The sequence below is a fragment of the Lissotriton vulgaris genome, chromosome 3_1, assembly GCF_964263255.1.
Source record: "Lissotriton vulgaris chromosome 3_1, aLisVul1.2, whole genome shotgun sequence".
In the NCBI taxonomy this organism is placed as follows: domain Eukaryota; kingdom Metazoa; phylum Chordata; class Amphibia; order Caudata; family Salamandridae; genus Lissotriton; species Lissotriton vulgaris.
In genome coordinates, this window is record NC_141689.1 from 286,531,351 (window position 1) to 286,554,637 (window position 23,287).

The window sequence follows — 23,287 nt, forward strand, 5'->3', positions numbered from 1 at the left end:
TGGATTGCTCCCCTCAATTACACATAAGAGTGATATTTTATTATCGATGCCATTATCCTATCGCGGAAGTTGTGAGGGGTGGTTTGAACTGTTTACTATAGTGCATTATCACTTTCGATTTTCTGCTATAAATACGACATCTGCGGACTCTCGCACTGCGATAGAATATATACTTTTCCCTCAAGGGTTTACTCCTTGGGGGTAGGAGAACAAGGGAATCCTAGTACATTGTCTTCAACAGCTTGTATGAATGTGTATGAGAAGGTAAAGAATAAAACATGGCTTCAAAATGAAATGCTGGATTTTCTAAAGTTCAGTGACACTGAATATTTCTGATCTCTCCAAATACGCAATATTACTAAATACAGAGCGATTCAAGTGTCAGTAGTCAACACAACAGCTGGTTTCTGTGTTCAGGGAATTAAGAAGGTGAAAGTGGGAGAGAGTAATTGCAATTACACATATAAGCTGAGTAAGATTAGTAGCCCGCCTTTGCTCCCACCACATAATGTCTATTTTGTTTGTGGATCCCAAGCTTATGTTTGGCTTCATAGGGGGCAGTCAGGCATATGTTACCTCTCTTTTCTTCTTCCCCCAGTGTATATTGCACTGTCCAATTACCATAAGGACAATTGATTGCGGCGTAGGAGTGCATATGTGCCCCAAGTTAGAAGGGCTATTAACACAGAGGATATAGATCAGACAGATACCACTTTGCAACAGTTCACAGAGGCCATGAAAGGTATTGTACCCTTTTTGGGCCCCATGTCCAACAGCCTTAATATTAATCGGCTCACAAGTGTTGTAGAAAGGGTCATTAATGGGACAGCAGGGATTCTGACGAATATCACAGCTGAGCTCCAGGCTACGAGGCTTGTTGCCCTACAAAACCGAATGGTGTTAGACGTCATTTTGCTAACCGGGGAAAGGCCTGTTATGTCATTTGCAGTAGCTGTTGTGTATACATCCCAAACCACGCCTTCAATGTATATGCTGCCATACAGAAGTTGCACAGGCTTTCATCTGACATACGCCAAGAAAATAGTACTTGGACACTCTCAGGATGGTTTGGGGGCATATTTGCGTCCTGGGGTTGGAAGATCCATGGTTTCCTAGCGGTAGGCGCTGGTATTTTCCTCACCTGCTGCCTCTGTATACAATGTCTCCCAGCCTGTTGCTCTTATTGTATCACACTTCTCACCCCAAAGCGGAAGTCGCCCATTCATGATACTAATGCTATAATTATGTCTCAGAAGGAGATAGATAGTTTTATGCAGATAGACAAGGGTATAATTGAAGGCGTATCTTCCCCCTGATGTTGAATACATGTAATGATCCAAATTTTGAAGATTATTTGTTGTATACAAACCACGCCTTCAATGTATATGCTGCTATACAGAAGTTGCACAGGATTTCATCTGACATACTCCAAGAAAATGGTACTTGGACACTCTCAGGATGGTTTGCGGGCATATTTGCGTCCTGGAGTTGGAAGATCCATGCTTTCCTAGGGGTAGGCGCTGGTATTTTCCTCACCTGCCGCCTCTGTATACAATGTCTCCCAGCCTGTTGCTCTTATTGTATCACACTCATCACCCCAAAGCAGAAGTCGCCCATTCACGATACTAATGCTATAATTATGACTCAGAAGGAGATAGATAGTTTTATGCAGATAGACGAGGGTATAATTGAAGGCGTATCTTCCCCCTGATGCTGAATACATGTAATGATCCAAATTTTGAAGATTATTTGTTGCATACATGCTATGCTGCACTCTCTATACTTTCTCAACGTTCAATGGCTAGCTCATGCTAAAAGGAGAGTTTGTTGAAATGTATAAGTTATGCATTCATTTTGCTAGTGCATTGGTCTATGTAAAGTTAGCATTCGCTGCACCATTTTAAGTTGAGCTGCCATTTTAAGCCATGATCGAAACTAATTTCTGTCTCACTTGTATGTCTGCCTCAGCTAAAGCAGCTGCTATATTATTTTTTCCATGTATTTCTCCATGGTTGAGCTTTGCTGTGCTAATAAACAGGCTGTTTTTGTCATTGCATACCTTTCTCACTAGATAGGCCTGCTCCCACGCTTAGAGCGGCAGGGAGCAGACAGAGTAACCTTGACACTGATATAACATGTACCCAGTCCTGGGATTGCAACTCATCCTTCTGTATCTCCATTGTTCACCAGCCACCAACTGGAAATTTCCAGTCTGGCTGTGTCTTAGTATTTCTGAAAATGTACATTACATGTTACCCTGTTGGTAGAAGTCAGTCCCTCTGCAGCAATCTAAGGAGGCTGGTCAGACCAGACTCCACTCGAGTGTACTTTCAATAAATACCTTTGGTTTGTATTCTCTACTGTCTGACCAATTCTTCATTTGTGAAGAAGGCTGAGAGGTGGTTGCAAGTGACCCGGGTGGCTGTAATCGGGTCACTCCCTTAATGACCAAACCCCTGTGCACCACGTTGACTTGCAGTTGCCAAGGTTTGTTGGCTCTGCACGCCAAAGATCTTCGGACTACAAGAAGCTCCAGCCTCCAGCATCACATCCCTTGAAGACCAGCCTGATCACTGCATCCTCTGCACCATGGGCCTCCATCTTTGGTGAGATGCCTGAGTTCCTCTTGTGCCTTCGGCCTCTGGATCTTCTCGATGATCTTCCTTCACTTCAGTGGACTCTTCTTCTTGCTCGGGCCCTGCTCTAACTCTCCTGTACTTGGTGAGTCCCCTGGACCTTGCTGGTCCCAATGTTTGAATTATTTCACTTTCCATGCGAATTGTGGATACCAAGTCTTGGTGCTCCCGCCAGACAATGACCACATAGACACAACATCAGATGTGGGACTGCTCGTGCACTGCTCTTGGCCTTTCTCAGTGTCGCACGGTCCTCACAGCTGAAGCAACAAGGTCACAGTCTTCACTCCTGAAACTTTCAACATCAGTGGGCATTATACTTCTGTGACTCCTGGTCACCTCCGAGTGGCATGGACTCTGTTCCCTCTGCTTGCAGGTTCTCCTTTTCAAGAATCCACCCTTGGATTCCACTGGAATCCTTCGCAGGCTTCTCCAGAGGCATCTTCTTTGAAGTCTTCCATTGTCGTCTACGGCAGGTTCACACGTCACTTCACCCCTATGCACACGGCTTCCCTGGAGCAGGTAACCTGGTTCCTGGGTCATCCACGGGTGGGGCGGCTCTCCAACCTGGCCTCTTCCGGGAAGGGTCTTTCTTCTTTAAAACTGCAATCAAGACTTCTCCATTGACTTCTATTGGGCCCGCTGCTATGTACCCACTCTGTACACCGCCTCCGTGGGTTTCCTGGGTACTTACCTTGGATGGTTCCTTGTTTCCCCAGCTCCTCAGAGTCTTCTAGTCCAAGCCCCGTTCTCTTTTGCAGTTCACATTCCACTTTCTTAGTATATAGTTTGGTCTCCACCTGAAGTATTCCTGTGTGTATTGTTGATATCTCTGGGTAATTGTAATTGTAATTGTAAGGTAGTTTTTATAGAGCGCATATTATCGCTCCAAGGAGCATCTTGGCACTGTAATTCCGTAGCCTAGAATGGTGGGCCGGAAATACTACTCACATCAGTTTCAAAACCTGAAGGTTTATTTGAGCCTAGACTAACTGTTTACTAACCGTGTATGGTAGATTAAAAATCCAGGTTTTCAGGGCTTTCCTGAATTCGATTTCAGTAGGGGTTTGCCGTAGGCTTTGTGGGAGTTTATTCCAGGCTTTGGTACCAAGGACGGCAAGCGATCTTCCTCCTTTTGTGGCTAGTCTAAATCTGGGGACTGTTAGAAGACACATGTCTGATGACCTCAAGTTCCGACTTGGTATGTACGGCTTGAACCGTGGGAGCAGATATTTAGGCCCTTTTTGTGGTATGCTCTAAAGGTAATTACCAGTATCTTAAAGAGCACTCGCTTATGTATGGGGAGCCAGTGTAGCTGTCTTAAGGCAGCAGAAGCAGAAGATCTCCTTGGAAGATTAAGCACCAGGCGTGCAGCAGCATTTTGGACAACCTGCAACCTGTGCAGGGTAGGAGATATACCTATGTGTTAGTATTTGTGTTGCATATTAAATAGACCTATTTTTTATAAAACACTGTGTGGTTCTTTTTCATCCAATCTACACTGTCGATTAAATGTGGTAAAACAAGCTTCTTTACACTACCTTAAGATAAGCCTGAAGGCTGGCCTCCACAGCTACCACTTTGAGAACTTTCTATGGTTATCAAAGACCACTAAAATCACCATAAGGGTTGCCTGGATTAGTGCAAGGTGAATCCCTCCTTAGATTGTGCACCGTGTACTAAGCCAGCCTACTACAATTTCTCTACTGTGGTGGGACAGAAAGGCTAAAAACAACTATATTGAATGACCACAATAATTACTAGTTATTCAGATTAATTAAATCTTTTACACCCATAGCTTTTTTGCTCCAAATTTGTTTCGAATTAGCAGCACAGTTTGCTATCCTTTACTATTGGCCGAACTTTGCGAAAATCTGAATGTCAGGGTTCAAACTTATCAGATATTTCACATTTTTCCATACACTGCTATGTCCAGCGTAAAAGTTGTCCACCATGGGCCTCAATAGTGAAACTGGAAAACTTTACAGATATCAAATGAAAGAGGGCAATAAAGCTCAAATTGCAAAGTAACATTATACAAACCATTCCAGTGGTATTAGATTTTCTTAACACTAGGCTCAATCTACGCTGAGGGTCTTCAAAGAAACGGAATGGCTTTCTGTGTTTGTCTCTATTAGCTGCAAAAAACAAAAAAGAAATTGGGTAATCTTAGTACATAGTACTCCCCAAGTTTTAACTAGAAACACTAGCTAGTGAGGTCCAAAAACGTCCTGATAGCTTTTTTAATTTTACCAAGTATGGCTTGTGAGTGCTTATTCTGTTAATGCCTGTCACTTTGTCCACCATCTACAATGGTTTACGCCATACATATAAGACGATTAGTGAACCTATAGCTCGATTTGAGCCAAGAATTGGTTCAGAGCTTGAAATAGAAAATAGTCCTCTGGATTATGAATCATAAGATTATATATGCACATAGCATTTCAATATCTCGTAAGATTTATATTTCACATAAACAGGTTGTACAGAAAACTTTCACCAATCTAAACATTCAACAAACAACTGGCATCAAGACTGATACTTACTGAATGCATGTTGCATCCTGCACTCCTACATAATAGGTGCAATTTGGTAATTTAATAGAATGAGTTCAGATAACATAAGTCAATTCAACGTTATCAACATTAGGTCTGATAAATGTTATACCCAATTCTATGTCAGTACCTTAGGAGAGGATTATGCAGATTATGTGCTCAAAACTTTCTTCCTGTATTACTTCAGCAGAATGCAACTTAAAACTATCTTTCCCATAAAACACAGGAAAATAACTACAAGACAAAATGTCAGTCAATCACAACAAAGGTCAGTGACATAAGGTCGACTACATCTTGAATATCCTCCTTTTTAGGCCTTGCCAAAATGATCTATTTCTATCCAGTTCCATTGCCTTCAATGGCAGCGCATGCAGGTGGGCGATTCACTTGCGGGAGCGAGCGCCACCATATGGTAGCAATTATCGCTTGCGCAAGTGAATCACGCCCGCCACCTCCTCTCCCCTGCTGCCATGCGAGGCACGCACCTCCCTCTGCTTACTCATTTAAGGACATATTAACGAATATCATTCCAGCGCTCCAGCCGTGTTAGCCGGGACAGAGCGGACTCAAGCCTCTGAGGCCGTCGGGCAAAAGCACATGTCCGTTTGGTCCGAGGAGGCCCGAGGAGACCACAACACGCACTAGCTGGCCATATTCTCTCGCTCCACCCCACCACACACATGAGCTGGGAGGAGTCGCTCCCCGCACTGTTATCAGACAGGGGCTTCGACACAAAGAAAAATGCAGTGAGCTGTGCGCCAATTTGTGTAGAGTCGCGCTCTAGTCTTCGCGGGTTGCGTCACGATGCAACACGCGAAGACGCCAGTCGCGGAGCGAGCACGCATGCGCGCCAGATGGAGTGTCGGCGCGAAAGGACGCTTGGCGCTCTTCCTGCGAGTGAATGAAAAATAAAGCGAATCTTTCCCCCTAATCTTTGCTCTGTCTCCTAATTGCTCCACCGATTGGAGCAACTTTAGCAGTGGCGACGAGGGGTGGGATCTCCCACACGAAAAAAACAAATTGAAAAAAAAAAAGAAGGGACAGCAGCAGACAAAGGGGCACAACCACCCTTACTGACCCACCTTGTGGGGGGGTACAACAAAGGAAAACACGACGGCCAGAGTTGCTGGAGGAGCAGGGAGAGCCCGGCAGAAGCGCAAAGGAGCGGTGAGCACCCACCAAGTGCACCAGTGCCAGAAAGAGGCAGCAGCCAGGAGGAGAAGCAAAGTAGGGGATTGATAAGACCCCACAGAGTCCCTGGCAGAACTGGAGGACTGCAGGGAAGGGCTTACAGAAGAACCCCGACAGAACCCGACACAAGGTGGGAACGCAAGCCCACCGGGCAGCCTGAGGATCCAGGGAGCGGAACTGGAAGAGCAGGCCAGGATGAGCACGCAGGCATCATCGCTTACAGCGCCGATCCCATTCTTGCCCAAACCAGGGGAACCCCAGATGAAATGGGAAGACTGGAGGGAATATTTCAAGAATTATCTCGAGGCCCTAGAAGATGAAAATAGGGAAGCCTTCCCCAGTGCTAGGAGAAGGAGGATACTCCTGCACAACCTAGGCCCAGAAGGGATAAGAGTATTCACTAACTTGGTGCCCACGTCCAGACCACAAGCGGACGTTGACGTCTTTAAGCATGCCATAGAGATCTGGACAATCACTACCGTCCAGCGGTGTGTGTCTCCATTGATCGCTAAAACTTCCAGCAAAGGAAGCAAAAAGAGGGTGAATCCATAGATGACTATGTCGCAGCTTTGAGAAGGTTGGGGATAACGTGCAAGTACAGGGTCCTCCAGGACGAATTCATAAAAGATCAAATTGTCATGCGCACGACCAATAAGACTGTACAAGATAAACTGTGGGCACACGGAGAAGCAGCGCTGAAGGAGGTCATAGCGATGGTAAAGAAAGCAGAGTTATCGAAACGATGTGCCGAAGCAGCGAAAAGGGAGACCGCCCAGAGGACCATGGTAAACAGAGTGGAAGATTCGGAACCTTCAGGAAGGTACAGAACGGCACCCGGAGAAGGTAAAGGAGCAAGCAAATGGGTGGGAAAACCAGGACAGACAGGAAAACAGGCAACGGAAAGCAAGACTGCGTGCTACAGGTGCGGAAGCCCGACACACTCAGCCGAAGATAAACGCTGCCCGGCGTTCAGGGCGAAATGCATGTTCTGTGGTCTAATAGGCCACCATGAAAAGGTGTGTCGCAGGAAAGGTAAGAGACCTGTGGTGAAATACGTAGCACAAGACCAACAAGAAGGAGAAGAGGATGAGCTGGAAGAAGATGACCTTGTGTTGTGCATAGAGGAACAAGTGTTGGGAATAGACAACAAACGTTCTCGTAAACCACAATGCAACATGCTGATAGGAGGACTGAAGATCAAGACTGTAATAGACTCAGGCTCCCCGTACACTATAGTCCAGAGATGATATGGGCTGACCGGATTACCCCCACATCAACAGGGTACCGCCCATTCCAGATCCTGAGCGGCAGGCACCCCTTCACCAAAGACAATGTGGTTTGGAGGGAAAAGACCATCACCAGCAAATGGTCTCTGGCAGTGGTTCAACACAACCTGGAGAAGGCTCAGAAAGTATATACTGAACATTATAATCGGTGAAAAAGGGTGAAAGAGGCAGCCCTTGAAAGAGGGGAGTGGGTGAGAGTCAAACTGGCGGTGCTGAGAAAGAAAGGGGAGAGCAAGTACAGCCCGCCTCTGCAAGTGGAAGAAGTATACGACAGGGCGGCATTACTCAGTGACGGGAATGTGTGGTCCCAAGACTGCATGGCAAAAATCAACAAGATTCTACAGTGGCCTACGGAGGAAGGGAGAGCCCTACAAGATCAAGGAGCAAGAGGATCTGAAGGAGTCACTGCAGCAGGTGAAGAATGCAGAAGAGAAGAGGGATCTTATGAGGAAGGGAGAGATCAAGATATGCCCGTGGTAGAGTCAAGTCAAGTCAAGTCAAAGGATCTTTATTCGGATATATATAAACATCCATAAAAGTACAGAATTATCACACAATCCACATAATAATGATTAAAAACAGTATTAAACACTTTAAAATATATAATTGATTTATGAGATGGGTGCTGGCAAATAAATTTTCAGGGATCATCGATCATGATAATAAAAATACGTCATTTTAAAACTGGGCTAACGCTGAATGATTATAGACAAAGGTATAAATTGGATGGGCTAAGTATAAAATATAAACAATATGTACACTAGTCAGCTATATGCAAGATATTAACAATATGCTTGCGAACAGATATAAAGTGCAAGGTGCAAAGAGATATTCAAACACTAGTGGAAGCCACACTATCATGCAGATAATTACATTTTCAAGGCATATTCATAGTTGTGCGAGAACGTGTGGCTGATAGGAGAAAACAACTCACTCTAAAAATTACTTCATCACAGTTCAAGAGTAATATTTCCTTGAATGCTAGATTAAAATCCGTCATGGCATATTCTTTAAAGTATGGGATTAAATAGAGTTTTGTATATCTAGCATAATAACCACAAAAGAACAGAAAATGCACCAAAGATTTCTTGCAGCCACGGTTACAGGGACATTGCAGAATTTCTAAGTTTTTATTAAAACCCAATGGAAATGATAAGGAGAATCTGATACTACCATCCTTAAGGCGGAAGAGCAAGGGTCTGTTCCACCTCCCCATGTTTTTTGTAAGGTATCTCTGCGGCATGTTATTAGGCCTGCTACCCTGTAGCAGGAGGGGAATATATCTTGTGATGGCAGGTTTATATTTCTCAGATATTTCTCGCTCTTTCTGGTATTGATTATACAATGCCCCTCTTACTAATTTATGTTGCACTTGTTCGGTGGCTTCACAGGAAGAAAATAAGTACTCCATACCACACACTTGATAAACTGCTTTTTACAGCCCTTAGCCACGGTATATCATGTGCCCTATCGCACAGTAGGCAATCCTGGATTATTTCTTGAGTCAGAGAAGCGGCCGGGTTCTGCCATATTTTTAACCAGAATAATGCAGGTCTTGACCTAATAAAATCCTCCACATAAAAAAGATTCAGCTCCCTATGGCAAATGTAAGTAGGTGCTGAGATAGAAGCCCCCAGAATCTTTCTGCAAAATCTATTCTCTTCAATCTGAATATTGGCACTATTAGAGTACCCTCATACCTCCGCACCATAAGTTGCCGTTGGTAAGCATTGGGTTCTATAGATTTGCAGTAGGGGGCTTACTACTTCAGCACGTTTAGGTTGCCGAAGGCTGATTATGGAATTAATTGCCTTACCCAGTTTGTTCCTCCCAGGGGCCACATGGGGCTGCCAGGAACATGTGTTGGAGAACATTACGCCTAGGTAAGGAAAAGTGCAAGTGCTTTTTAGGGCATCGTTCCCCGAAACGATGCGCTGAATGTCATATCTTTTAGGCCCACACGACATTATGTACGATTTATTAAAATTGGTACCCAGCCCAAGGTCCACCAAAGCCCGTTATTAAAATGCGCAGTGCTTTCAGGGTGCGGCCCATAAGAACCGCATCGTCTGCGTATAAGAGACAGGGAAGTAAGGTTCCATTAATACTAGGTACATCGCTAGTTAACTTGGACAATGAGCTACTTAATTCATTTATATACAAAATAAAAAGCAGGGGGCCAAGACACAACCTTGTCTGACCCCCCTGCCAATTAAGATGTCCTCTGAGACCTCCCCTTCACTATTTACTCTAACGGGGCTTTTAAGTCGCTGTGCAAGTGGGCAAGAAAATATACAAGTGCTTTGTCCAGCCCATAATTTAAAAGCACTCCCCATAGTTTGGAGCGATTAACAAAATCAAATGCTGAACTTAGGTCCATAAATCCTAAGTACAGGGGGTCCTTTTTAGCTATAATGTATTTGCCCATTATTAGGCTCAAGTTCAGACATTGCTCCACAGTCCCCACATTGCTTCTAAAGCCTAACTGACATGGGTGTAAAATCCTGTTCTCCTCACCCCAGGCCCTGACCTTATTAAAAATGACTCTGCCTAAAATCGTCAAAGTATTGTCAATTAAAGATATAGGGCGATAGCAACTAGGATTGAGTCTGTCACCCTTCTTAAAGATGGGGACGATGATGCTATTATGCCAGGTATCCGGGGTCGGGGAGTCAGTCAGGTTATTTAAAAACATTACACAACAGGGGAGACCAAAATTCGGGCTCTGATTTAATTTGGTCAATAGATAGCCCATCAGGACCGGGTGCCTTATTGCCTGCACTCTGATTTATGGCTTCTTCCACCTCCATTATCGAAAATTTGAGAGGCATGACTGGATAAGTGTCAACCGATACGCACGGTGCCGCATAAATATGCGAGAAATGGTCTTCCCACGTTTTACTTGATATATTACAGTTAATGGGGGAAATATTTGATCCTAAGGACCTTAGAGATTTAACCTCACCCCAGAACCCAGTAACATATTTTAGGGCGGCTGTGCAGGCGAGAGATTCCCACTTGTTCTTCAGAATGTTTAGTAATCGTACCAGGGGCTGGTCTCGAGGTTTTGGTAAGAGAGCCTCCCTTGGTTCCCGATTTGCTTTCGAGCAGGAGCTGTCAAACCACCTGGGATCTTTATTGGAGCGTTTGACTGGTTTGGAAATCTCTTCTTTAAAAGTCGCGCACAGTCGGACAAAGGCAGCTATAATTTCGGTGCCTGGGTGATCGGTAGATAGACAAGTATCTATTAATTGTGGGTGCTTGTTCGAAATGCATGATAGGAGCCCCTTATTATCAATCCCCTTCCAGATTACTCTGAGTTTATCAGTTGATACCTTTAGATTAGTTGCCCCTATTTCCTGTCACTTGTCCAGTTTTGTAATAGAATAAAAAATAGTCAGGATAGGGTTGTGATCGCTATATATAGTACTGGGGACGTCTGCCTTTATTAAACAGTCCACAAGTAGAGAGGAAATAAAGACATAGTCAATGGTAATAAAACAGCCACGCCCTATGTATGTGGCCAAAGGTCCTTCGCCCGTGGTGCGGCTGGCTGTCTCCATGACATTCTTTAAGTCACGGGTAGCTATGTAATGAAGCAATTCTTCCCCTCTTTTACAAGGTAGCACCCGCCTAAAAGGGGTGAGTAAGTTGGAATTACCCTTGTGGATATGGGCGTTAAAATCGCCTACCAGTATGATCCCGTCGAATTTGCCATAAATTTGTCCATCCACGATATTATCAATAAAATGAAACAGCCTTATAAAATTATTATTGGGTTGGGATGAAAAATCATTGTTGTAGAAATTGATTAAACATAGCTTAATTCTGCCTGAATAGATGATAGCCTGGAAATTTTCATCATGTATGTCCACAATTTTAGTATTTCCACCAGTGGGGATCTTTACCCATATAGATAAACCTCCGCTGGGTCGTCCCACCGCCGGGCAAGGTACAATAAAATTATGACAAGTGTACCCTTCAAAGAGAAGACCACTGGTACACCACGTTTCCTGAAACATTAAAATATCAAAGGTCTTAATCCATTCACACCAATCGGTAGATTCCATTTTTGTTTTTAACCCAGCAATGTTCCAGTTTAATACAGTTAAACCATCATCTGGCGTGGCAGCAGAAGGAACACAATCACTTATTTTTTAATTTGAGTTCCCGGGTGGTGTGACCTCCATATGAAACTTAGGCGTCATGGGAAATGTGCCAAAATTATTACTATGCTGGGGAACACTATCATCAGACATAGTCCTTATTGTGACATCTGGGACTTCCATTGGTGGTCAACCTTGGCTCTGTAGGTCTGATAAGGCACTAAATCTGTTAAATAAAGGGAAAATTGGAGTAACTGTGTAGGATGGTCTCAACAGAGGTCTATAAAAGTATCCCAAAGGTAAGGGGGTCACAGCAGTAGATGGGCTGAAGCAGGTGTTGTTACTATTTAGCAAGTGGCTTACTGTTGCGGGATGCCTAAAATTCAGGACAATGCAGTCTCCATTAATATTCTTAGCAGAGGGGCCCACCCAATCTACCCGTCTTACTGTCAGAATTTCGCTAGAGATCTGCGGTCCCACACCTTTATGCCTAGACAGCCAATCAATAGACTTATTCTTCAGCTGAACCCATGACTCTCTTTGGTCCTCCTTCAGAGGGGGGACTCCTGCTAAGATTAAAACATAAGGGCAGGCTTCAGGGGGCAAGTAGAGGACCGGCCCTGTTTGTTTTTTGGGCCGGGAGTCATTGTGTTGGAACTGGGGTAGCCTGGCCTAGGGAAAGACTAGCATGCAGAGGCACAGTGTAAAGGTTGCAGACCACCCAAAAGTAAAGCCACGCAATAGCACTCAAAAAGAAAAACACTACACCAAAAATGTGGGAAAATACGTACTGTTTTATAAAAATAAAATATTCTTTGTGGTCAAAATTTACAGTTTATGACATTTCAGATTATTGTAGCTTCAGCAATTAAACCTCGTAACTTCTAGCAATTTATCAGTTAGACTCCCAATTACAGCTCATTCAGTTGTTTAGAGATCAGAAAAACCCACTTCCAAAGATGACCAACAATACAGTACACTTTTCGGTAGAGTAATAATTACACTTTCAATTGGTTATCTAAACTCAAGGTTCAGCATTAATTAACCATCTCATCAGGCTCTAAAATTAGCTTCAATAGGTTACTACACAGTGCCCAATACTGGTCACCCACAGCACCAACCTCCCTCAGTGCTAACTCCTGGCAGTTGACTTATTTGCTCAGACTACCATCCAAATGATCTAAACCAGGCTCCACAATTTCACTCTGTAGATTTCCTCCACCACCACTGTGAGTTTATAGCTGACACTTCTCTGGCATTGAGGTAGCTCCAACTCTAGAAGGAACTCTCCACTCCCTCCTTCTTGAAGAATTGTTCCCCTCCCCTTCAGGTGACACTCCTTACTTGTGGCAGAGTTATCTGCGATGTCAAGGGGAAGAACCTGCTTCACAGGGGCAGAGGAGGACTCAGCACTGATGTCGAACACCAGCCACTCGGTACACTTTCCTCTCCTCTCCCGCTCGCGCTGTGTTTACTGATAGCGCTCAAGCGGGGAGAGAGATCACAACAAAAGATTGGCGGCTGGGCTCCTCTGTATCCCCTCTCACTCGCACTCGCCTTACAGTGGAGCGCTTGAGCCGACTAGAGGATTTAGCGCTGCCTCAGCGGCCTGAGAAACTCCCGGCGTCTTCTTCACACAACCGCCGATGGTCGCGCTGATCTCCCGGGCATGCGCGGAGCTCTCTTACAGCTCCGCCTCCGCTCCCATGAGTCGCGCTGATCTTCGGAGCCTGCGCGAGGCCCTTGCCAGACACCCCGCCTCACAGGACCGACGCTACACTCCTGGGCCTGCCCGATCCTAGGCCCCTCCTGTCTTCAGAAGCGGACGCGCTCAGGGCATGCGCGGAAGCGCTTCCTTACTTTCCAAGCCTTGAGGTTTTGACGCTGACGCGGCCGGTGCCCCCGGGGTCCTGCAGACGGCCAGAACAGCGCCGCTCCTCTCACTCAGTCACTTCCCTCACCTGGCTCCAGGGGAAGTATACTCTCGAGCGGCGCACTCGCTCCCCAGGTCGATATAGCTCCACAGACACACGTCTTCACCAGAGCACATCAAGGGAACTTCGGCCAAGTCACGGGGCTCACAGCTGCTCTTCAACGCTGGTAGGTGCATGTTGGAATTAGGTAGCCTGGCCTAGGGCAAGACTAACATTTAGAGGCACAGTGTAAAGGTTGCAGACCACCCAAAAGTAACTTCACGCAATAGCACTCAAAAAGAAAAGCACTACACCAAAATTATATGAAATTACGTGCTGCTTTATATAAAAATAATATGCTCTGTGTTGTCAAGTATCAGTAACTCACATATAAATAGTTCAAAGCAGTTTAGATCACTTTCAGAGTCAGCAATTACACGTTTTAAATTACTAGCAGATTATCACCTTTTCATTAGGATAACTGTACCTTAGACTCAATAATTACTTTTGAAACTACTAAACAATTTATCAATAGAATTCTAGGTGCATTACATTTGCCAGATAATCAATAATGACACTTTCAATTATATCAAATCCACATTAAGCAGGATTAACAGTATACCTCATTAAGCACTATTCCTAGTTAAACTTTACTGTTACAGCTTCCTTCTGGGAGGTGAAAATTCAATTCAATATAGCTAAGCAGTTGCTTCAGATCTGGCAGGAAGGCTAACTAAGATTATCAGCTTCACAACTCTAGTACCTTTACCTCAGATTCTCATAGTTAGTTAAGTATAGAAGCAATGTGGTGCTCTAACCCTCCTCCCACTGTAGGTAAGTTTCCCCACAACCAGCGAGCAGCCTTAAAGGGGGGGTTTAGGATCTCAGACCTGTGTGACAGCACCCACACTTTCTATGGGGATCTAATGATTCCTTCAGGTACCAGCAATATGGGAATAAACCTTGTACTCTCTCACTGATCCCCGCTTCCTGTTTGCAGCTGAAGGGAGAGGAGCAAGGTAACTGATAGTATTTGGCCGGTTTCGCTCTTCCCCTTCTCACACCGAGCCCACAAGGACCCCTTCTCCTTACTGTTCAGCTGAGACGCTCTTTCAGTCACCACGCGTCTCTGTTGACCGGTGGCTCCTCACCGGTCGTGTTTACTCAGCCGATCTTCCTCCGGTCCGCTGCACGGTTTGGGGCTGATTGTAGAGGCAAAACGGGGTACACAACCCCTCCTGCCCGCTCGCGCCGGCCCCTTCGTGAGGCGCTCAAGCGGGGAAGACGATGACACACCACAGCCTTTGCTCGGCGCTCGGCGCTCGGCGCCTCCCAGCCTGGTCCCGCCTCCGCCTTCCTGAAGGGAAGCGGTGCGACCGGGCATGCGCGAGTGAGCAGTGGCTTCGGCTGGAGGCTGCTTGGTTCGGTTTCCTTCGTTCCCGCCCCCAGACACTGGCTTCCTCGCTACTCGGGACAGGTCAGCGCTAGCAGGTCACAGCGCAGAGAAATCAACCCACCACCACAGCGTCCGCCGCCACTACGGGTCACAGGCACAAAGGCGGCCCAATTACACAACTAGTGTTCCCTGAGGCACTTCGAGTGGGGCACGCTCCCAACCTCCGCTGCAGCCACAGGGAGCTCACTTGAGTCAGGACAGCCAGGTACCGGGAACAAGGGGGGGGAAAAGGGCTTGTGATTCAAGGCAATAAACTCCTCACCAGTTCTTCATCCTTCAGCCGTGGTAAAAGTATTCTGGGAATCACTTCCCTAAAGTTCCTTTTCTGGGCAGAGGACTGCGCTCTACCGCGCTGCAGTCTCCTTCTCCTGAGAACTTCCCCTATTTAATTCAGACAAGGGGCAAGCTAGGCGCCCAGGGTCTCCAGTAACCCTCCGCAGCGGGGCCAGGACAGGTAACCAAAAGGGGAGTAGTGGGGTAGATCAATAAGGCAGCTTCCCAGTCCAGGTAATCAACCCTATGTCTAACCTTTCCCACCCTTAGCTACAGCCTGTCCTCCAGCTGACTTCCACAGGTAGACAAAATGGCTGCCCCACATTCCGCCTTATATAGGCTGCCCTTCAGTGGTCCAGAATGGACCAGAAGGTTCTGGAATGCCCTATGTTGGGCTATGGCCAGGTTCTGTTGGTGACAGTTGGGGCAGTTGGTGGCCACCATTTTAGGTGGTGCCAACTTTCCTGTCAGAACAGGCCTCTGGGCCTAAGGTAAAAGATTATGAGGGGGGAAGAAACCACCTATCCCCCTGACCAACACCTACAAAAAGTCAGTAGACACAAAAATTAACAAGGGTATGAGGGGCAAAAAGGGGACAAAAATAAATAAAAATTAGGAGGGACTTCGCCAAAAAGTCAGACAGGTCTAACACGCGTCCCCCCCAGCTGAAAGTGGGGAGAACTACCCAACCCCTTGGGAGTCCTCATCACTAAGGCGGAAATACCTGGAGAGACCGTCTGCATTGGCGTGGTCCACTCCAGGCCGATGTTCCACCCGGAAGTCCATTCCCTGTAGGGAGATGGACCACCTCAACAACTTGGGATTTTCCCCCTTCATTTGCATCAGCCAACGAAGGGGTCGGTGGTCAGTCTGAACCAGGAAGTGCGAGCCAAAGAGGTATGGCCGCAACTTCTTCAGAGCCCACACCACCGCAAAAGCTTCCCTCTCAATGGCACTCCACTTCTGTTCCCGGGGAAGCAGCCTCCTGGATAAGAAGACTACAGGTTGATCCAGGCCCTCTTCATTGAGTTGCGATAACACTGCCCCAATGCCATGTTCTGATGCATCCGTTTGGACAATGAACTCCTTGGAGAAGTCTGGGGCCCTCAGGACCGGTGCCGCACACATTGCCTGTTTCAACTTTTCAAAGGCTTGCTGACAAGCCTTTGTCCAAACTACCCGTCGAGGTTGTTTCTTGGAGGTGAGCTCTGTGAGGGGCGCTACAATAGTGCCATACCCCTTCACAAAGTGACGGTAGTATCCTGTGAGGCCCAGGAAAGCTCGGACCTCAGTCTGTGTCTTGGGGGGTTCCCAGGCCATGATTGCCTCAATCTTCGCCTGCAGGGGCTGCACAGTCCCCCTACCCACCAAGTGTCCAAGGTACACAACCGACCCCTGCCCAATCTGGCATTTGCTGGCTTTGATGGTCAATCCAGCTTGTCTCAGGGCCTGGAGAACGGCCTGCAAATGCTGCAGATGGTCCTCCCAACTGCTACTGAAGACAGCAATGTCATCCAAGTAAGCAGCAGAGAAACTCTCCATTCCAGAGAGGACCTGGTTCACCAGCCGCTGAAATGTGGCAGGGGCGTTCTTGAGCCCAAAGGGCATCACACAGAACTGGTAGTGTCCCTCAGGCGTGGAGAAGGCTGACCTTTCCCTTGCTCCATCTGTCAAGGAGATCTGCCAGTACCCTGAAGTGAGGTCAAAGGTACTCAGATATTGGGCAGCTCCTAGCCGGTCAATCAATTCATCCGCCCTAGGGATCGGATGAGCATCAGTCCTTGTCACTGAATTCAGTCCTCGGTAATCCACACAGAACCTCAGTTCAGGTGTGGTGCCTGGTGGTGCGGCTTTTGGCACGAGCACCACCGGACTGGACCAAGGGCTGTTGGAAGGTTCAATTACTCCCAGCTCTAGCATCTTGGCAACTTCTCCATGTATGCTAGCCTTCACCTTGTCAGACAGCCGGTAGGTCTTGGACTTCACTGGTGGGCTGTCTCCTGTGTCCACATCATGGGTACACAGGTGGGTCCTTCCCGGGACAAGGGAGAACAACGAAGAGTACTGCTCCAGTATCTGGCGGCAGTCCTCCCGTTGCTCAGGAGTGAGGGTAGGAGAGAGATTCACTCCCTCCACTGACCCATCCTTCTCTTGGGACGAAAAGAGATCTGGGAGAGGTTCGCTTTCCGCTTCCTCTCCCCCGTCAGTCACCATCATCAGCATGACTTCGGGCCTCTCATGGTGGGGCTTGAGTCGGTTGGCGTGTAGCACCCGTAGGGGCTGTCGAGGGGTCTTAAGGTCCACCAGGTATGTGGCCTTACCCTTCTTTTCCAACACTTCAAAGGGGCCTGTCCAGCGATCCTGGAGGGCGCTAAGCTCTCCAGGCTCCATCACCCACACTTTCTGTCCAGGCTCCAGTTCCACCTGGTGAGCGTTGTGGTCGTACCACTCCTTCATGACTGCCTGGCTGGCCTCCAAGTTGTCAGAAGCTTGCTTCCACAACTTCGCCATTTGGCTCCTGAAGGCCAGCATGTAGCTCACCACATCCTGGGGGGGTTTCCGGGGAGATTTCTCCCAACCATCCTTCACCAGGCTGAGAGGACCGCGTACAGGGTGCCCATACAGAAGCTCAAAGGGGCTGAAGCCCACTCCCTTCTGGGGCACTTCCCTGTAGGAAAAGAGTAAACAGGGTAGGAGGACATCCCATTTCCTCCGCAGGCTCTCGGGCAGACTTCTGAACATGCCCTTCAAGGTCTTATTGAACCTCTCAACCAGTCCATTCGACTGGGGGTGATAAGGAGTGGTGAACCGGTAGGTCACTCCACACTCCTTCCACATGGCCCGCATGTAAGCTGACAGGAAGTTGGTCCCCCTGTCGGACACAACTTCCTTGGGAAATCCCACTCGGGTAAAGATTCCCATTAGGGCTCTTGCCACTACAGGTGCAGTGACTGTCCTCAGAGGTATTGCCTCTGGGTACCGTGTGGCATGATCCACCAGTACCAGGATAAACCTGTGACCAGCTGCTGTCGGTGGATCCAAAGGCCCTACAATGTCGATGCCCACCCTCTCAAAGGGGGTGCTAACGACTGGAAGTGGTTCCAGGGGAGCTTTTAGCTTCACCCCTGTTTTCCCACTGGCCTGGCAGGTTACACATGTCCTACAGTATGTGTTGGACGCCGCTTTCATCTGAGGCCAGTAAAAGTGGAGAACAAGCCGTGCAAAGGTCTTGTCCTGGCCTAAGTGTCCTGCCAGGGGTATGGCATGAGCCAATTCCAAAAGAAAGGCTCGGTACTGTTGCGGGACTACCAAGGCCCTCGATGAACCAGGCGAGGGTACCTTGGGTTCACTGTAGAGGAGTCCATCCTCCCAGTAAATATGGTAATGTCCCGTAACATCACCTGCTGCTTGGGCCTCAGCCTGTCGCCTCAGTCCCTCAAGGGTGGGGCACTCCCTCTGCCCCTTACAGAATTCCTCTCTGGTAGGACCTCCCTCCACATGCCACTCCGCAGGGATGGGTAAATCCTCCAGAGAGTCTACTTCCCCCTCCACGGACTCCTGGTCCACCACCGCAGGTGGCCGATCTGTCTCATGGGGTGTGGAAGCCGGAGCAGGCTTTCTCTGTCTCCGGGTCTGTCCCTTCTTAGCAGCGGGTTGGGCCATTGTTCCAGGCTCCAACCCAGGCGAACTCCCTCTCCGGGCAGTCGCAGACCGTGTGCTGACACAGGCCCAGTCAGGTGTACCCAGCATCGCAGAATGCGTCCGGTATTCCACCTCTCTCCAAGTGTTGTGTTCCATGTCATTCCCCAACAGACAATCGACTGGCACGGCAGGGCTTACGGCAACTCGAAGTGAACCTGCAACCCCCTCCCACTCAAAGGGAACCTCAGCCACTGGATAGTGGCCCATTCTGCCGTCAGCCATCGCGGCGGGGTGGAGTACATTAGGAACAACCTGCTCTGGGGACACCAGCTGACTTCTCACCATAGTCATGCTGGCTCCTGTATCCCTCAGAGCCTCCCCTCTCTGGCCATTGATGGTAACCCATTGCCCATACTTTGTAGTATTTGGGGGCACCTGGATCTTTGGCACCATCTCCCGCTCTCCCAGGGACACTAAGGTGACACCCGCCCACTCACCCCCCTTATCTAAGGGCATCTCCTCCCCGAGCGCTACACTAGCTACTCCCGGTGACTTTCCTCCGGTGGGAGGGGGTGGTCTCTTTGGGCATCTGACATCTCCCTTATAATATCCAACGCCACCGCATTCAAAACAGTGGAGAACCCTGGGCTGCTGGCTCTGGCCAGGATGAGGGTTCCGGGGCGGGTTTGCCCTAGGGGTGAAACCTGCTCCCTTCCCTTGGAAGTTATTTTGGGGACCTTTAGAGAACTCTTTCTTTTTCTCCCCCCCCTCCTTCTTCTGGGGGGCGCCCTGTCCGGCTTTTTGAGATTCCCCTCCAGTCCCCTTGGTGGACACCCGGGTACTTGTCCAGATGTCCGCCTCCTCTGCAAGCTTCCGGGGATTGGTCAGCTTGCTGTCTACCAGGTGTTGGCGCAGCTCGGGAAAACATTTCTCGAGGAGGTGTTCTCTCAAAAACAGATCGTACAGCCCCTCATAATCCTTTACCTCACTGCCCTTGACCCAACCCTCTAAAGCCTTTCTGGCGTAATCAAGGAAGTCCACCCAGTTCTGAGTGCCCATCTTGTGGCTCCCCCTGAACTTCTGTCGGTACCTTTCTGGGGTGAGCCCGAACTTCCTCAATAACGCCAGCTTCATGGTGGGGTAGTTTGTCTGTTCCTCTGGATCCAGGGCCAGCAAGGTGTCCCGACCAGCAGGAGGCATGTACTTGTACAAACTACCCCCCCAGTGCTTCTCCTGCACTCCATGAACCTTCAAAGAAACCTCATAAGCGGCCAGCCACTTAGCAACATCATCCCCCTGACTGAAGCTCGCTATCAGGTCCTTTGGGATATAGGGTTTGGTCTCCCTGGCTGACTCTTTCGGTTCGCTGCCACCATTCCTAACAGGAGAGGACCCCCGTTGTAGACTTTGGAGCTCCAGTTCCTTCAGCCTAAACTCGTGGACCATCCTCCTCTCCTCTTTCTCCTGTTCCAACTTAGCCAGCTCCCACTTTAGCTGTCTTTTCTCCCTCCTATCGGTGAGCTCGGCTTCTGTTAGGCTTTTCCCAGAAATGCTACTGCCCTTTCTGGAATAGGACACTGGTCCGGTGAGCAAGTTTTCCCCCTCATGGCGGAATAACTCCTCCACCCCCCCTTCTGTGCCCTGGTCAACCTCTTCATCCTCCTCCTTTGTCTCTTGGTGTGCCTCCACCCAGGCCCTAAGGCTAGTCTGGAGCTCCCCCTTCCTAGCACCATGTTTGAAAAAGACCCCCATTTGCTGGCAGAACATTCTCAATTGGGGCACGGAATAGACTTCCAGGTTTTCCACCGCAAACTCCATTGTGAATCTGGCAAACCTGGATACACACCAGAAATTTCAGAGGGGTGAGGGTAACCTAAAACCAACTCCACCCACCACCAGGAATAAATTTAGAAAAAACAAAAAGACTAATTGGGAGGGCCGCAAGGAGAAAACTCCTGGTGTAGGTTGGGTGTATTACGGCAAATTACTAGTAAGTAGCTGCAACCAAGTCCGCAATCCCACCGCTAGGCACCAATATGTTGGAATTAGGTAGCCTGGCCTAGGGCAAGACTAACATTTAGAGGCACAGTGTAAAGGTTGCAGACCACCCAAAAGTAACTTCACGCAATAGCACTCAAAAAGAAAAACACTACACCAAAATTATATGAAAATACGTGCTGCTTTATATAAAAATAATATGCTCTGTGTTGTCAAGTATCAGTAACTCACATATAAATAGTTCAAAGCAGTTTAGATCACTTTCAGAGTCAGCAATTACACGTTTTAAATTACTAGCAGATTATCACCTTTTCATTAGGATAACTGTACCTTAGACTCAATAATTACTTTTGAAACTACTAAACAATTTATCAATAGAATTCTAGGTGCATTACATTTGCCAGATAATCAATAATGACACTTTCAATTATATCAAATCCACATTAAGCAGGATTAACAGTATACCTCATTAAGCACTATTCCTAGTTAAACTTTACTGTTACAGCTTCCTTCTGGGAGGTGAAAATTCAATTCAATATAGCTAAGCAGTTGCTTCAGATCTGGCAGGAAGGCTAACTAAGATTATCAGCTTCACAACTCTAGTACCTTTACCTCAGATTCTCATAGTTAGTTAAGTATAGAAGCAATGTGGTGCTCTAACCCTCCTCCCACTGTAGGTAAGTTTCCCCACAACCAGCGAGCAGCCTTAAAGGGGGGGTTTAGGATCTCAGACCTGTGTGACAGCACCCACACTTTCTATGGGGATCTAATGATTCCTTCAGGTACCAGCAATATGGGAATAAACCTTGTACTCTCTCACTGATCCCCGCTTCCTGTTTGCAGCTGAAGGGAGAGGAGCAAGGTAACTGATAGTATTTGGCCGGTTTCGCTCTTCCCCTTCTCACACCGAGCCCACAAGGACCCCTTCTCCTTACTGTTCAGCTGAGACGCTCTTTCAGTCACCACGCGTCTCTGTTGACCGGTGGCTCCTCACCGGTCGTGTTTACTCAGCCGATCTTCCTCCGGTCCGCTGCACGGTTTGGGGCTGATTGTAGAGGCAAAACGGGGTACACAACCCCTCCTGCCCGCTCGCGCCGGCCCCTTCGTGAGGCGCTCAAGCGGGGAAGACGATGACACACCACAGCCTTTGCTCGGCGCTCGGCGCTCGGCGCTCGGCGCCTCCCAGCCTGGTCCCGCCTCCGCCTTCCTGAAGGGAAGCGGTGCGACCGGGCATGCGCGAGTGAGCAGTGGCTTCGGCTGGAGGCTGCTTGGTTCGGTTTCCTTCGTTCCCGCCCCCAGACACTGGCTTCCTCGCTACTCGGGACAGGTCAGCGCTAGCAGGTCACAGCGCAGAGAAATCAACCCACCACCACAGCGTCCGCCGCCACTACGGGCCACAGGCACAAAGGCGGCCCGATTACACAACTAGTGTTCCCTGAGGCACTTCGAGTGGGGCACGCTCCCAACCTCCGCTGCAGCCACAGGGAGCTCACTTGAGTCAGGACAGCCAGGTACCGGGAACAAGGGGGGGGAAAAGGGCTTGTGATTCAAGGCAATAAACTCCTCACCAGTTCTTCATCCTTCAGCCGTGGTAAAAGTATTCTGGGAATCACTTCCCTAAAGTTCCTTTTCTGGGCAGAGGACTGCGCTCTACCGCGCTGCAGTCTCCTTCTCCTGAGAACTTCCCCTATTTAATTCAGACAAGGGGCAAGCTAGGCGCCCAGGGTCTCCAGTAACCCTCCGCAGCGGGGCCAGGACAGGTAACCAAAAGGGGAGTAGTGGGGTAGATCAACAAGGCAGCTTCCCAGTCCAGGTAATCAACCCTATGTCTAACCTTTCCCACCCTTAGCTACAGCCTGTCCTCCAGCTGACTTCCACAGGTAGACAAAATGGCTGCCCCACATTCCGCCTTATATAGGCTGCCCTTCAGTGGTCCAGAATGGACCAGAAGGTTCTGGAATGCCCTATGTTGGGCTATGGCCAGGTTCTGTTGGTGACAGTTGGGGCAGTTGGTGGCCACCATTTTAGGTGGTGCCAACTTTCCTGTCAGAACAGGCCTCTGGGCCTAAGGTAAAAGATTATGAGGGGGGAAGAAACCACCTATCCCCCTGACCAACACCTACAAAAAGTCAGTAGACACAAAAATTAACAAGGGTATGAGGGGCAAAAAGGGGACAAAAATAAATAAAAATTAGGAGGGACTTCGCCAAAAAGTCAGACAGGTCTAACAG

General features: G+C 48.1%; 1 protein-coding gene across 1 annotated transcript in view; it reads right to left on the reverse strand.

Moving 5' to 3' along the window:
• The window catches only part of LOC147726335 (uncharacterized), a 431,136-nt gene that overhangs the window by 382,015 nt on the left and 25,834 nt on the right, over window positions 1-23,287 (reverse strand). Inside the window, exon 2 of the mRNA XM_086962918.1 lies at window positions 4,680-4,774. Coding sequence (XP_086819044.1) covers window positions 4,680-4,774 — 95 coding nt within the window. The remainder of the gene's footprint in view (window positions 1-4,679; window positions 4,775-23,287) is intronic.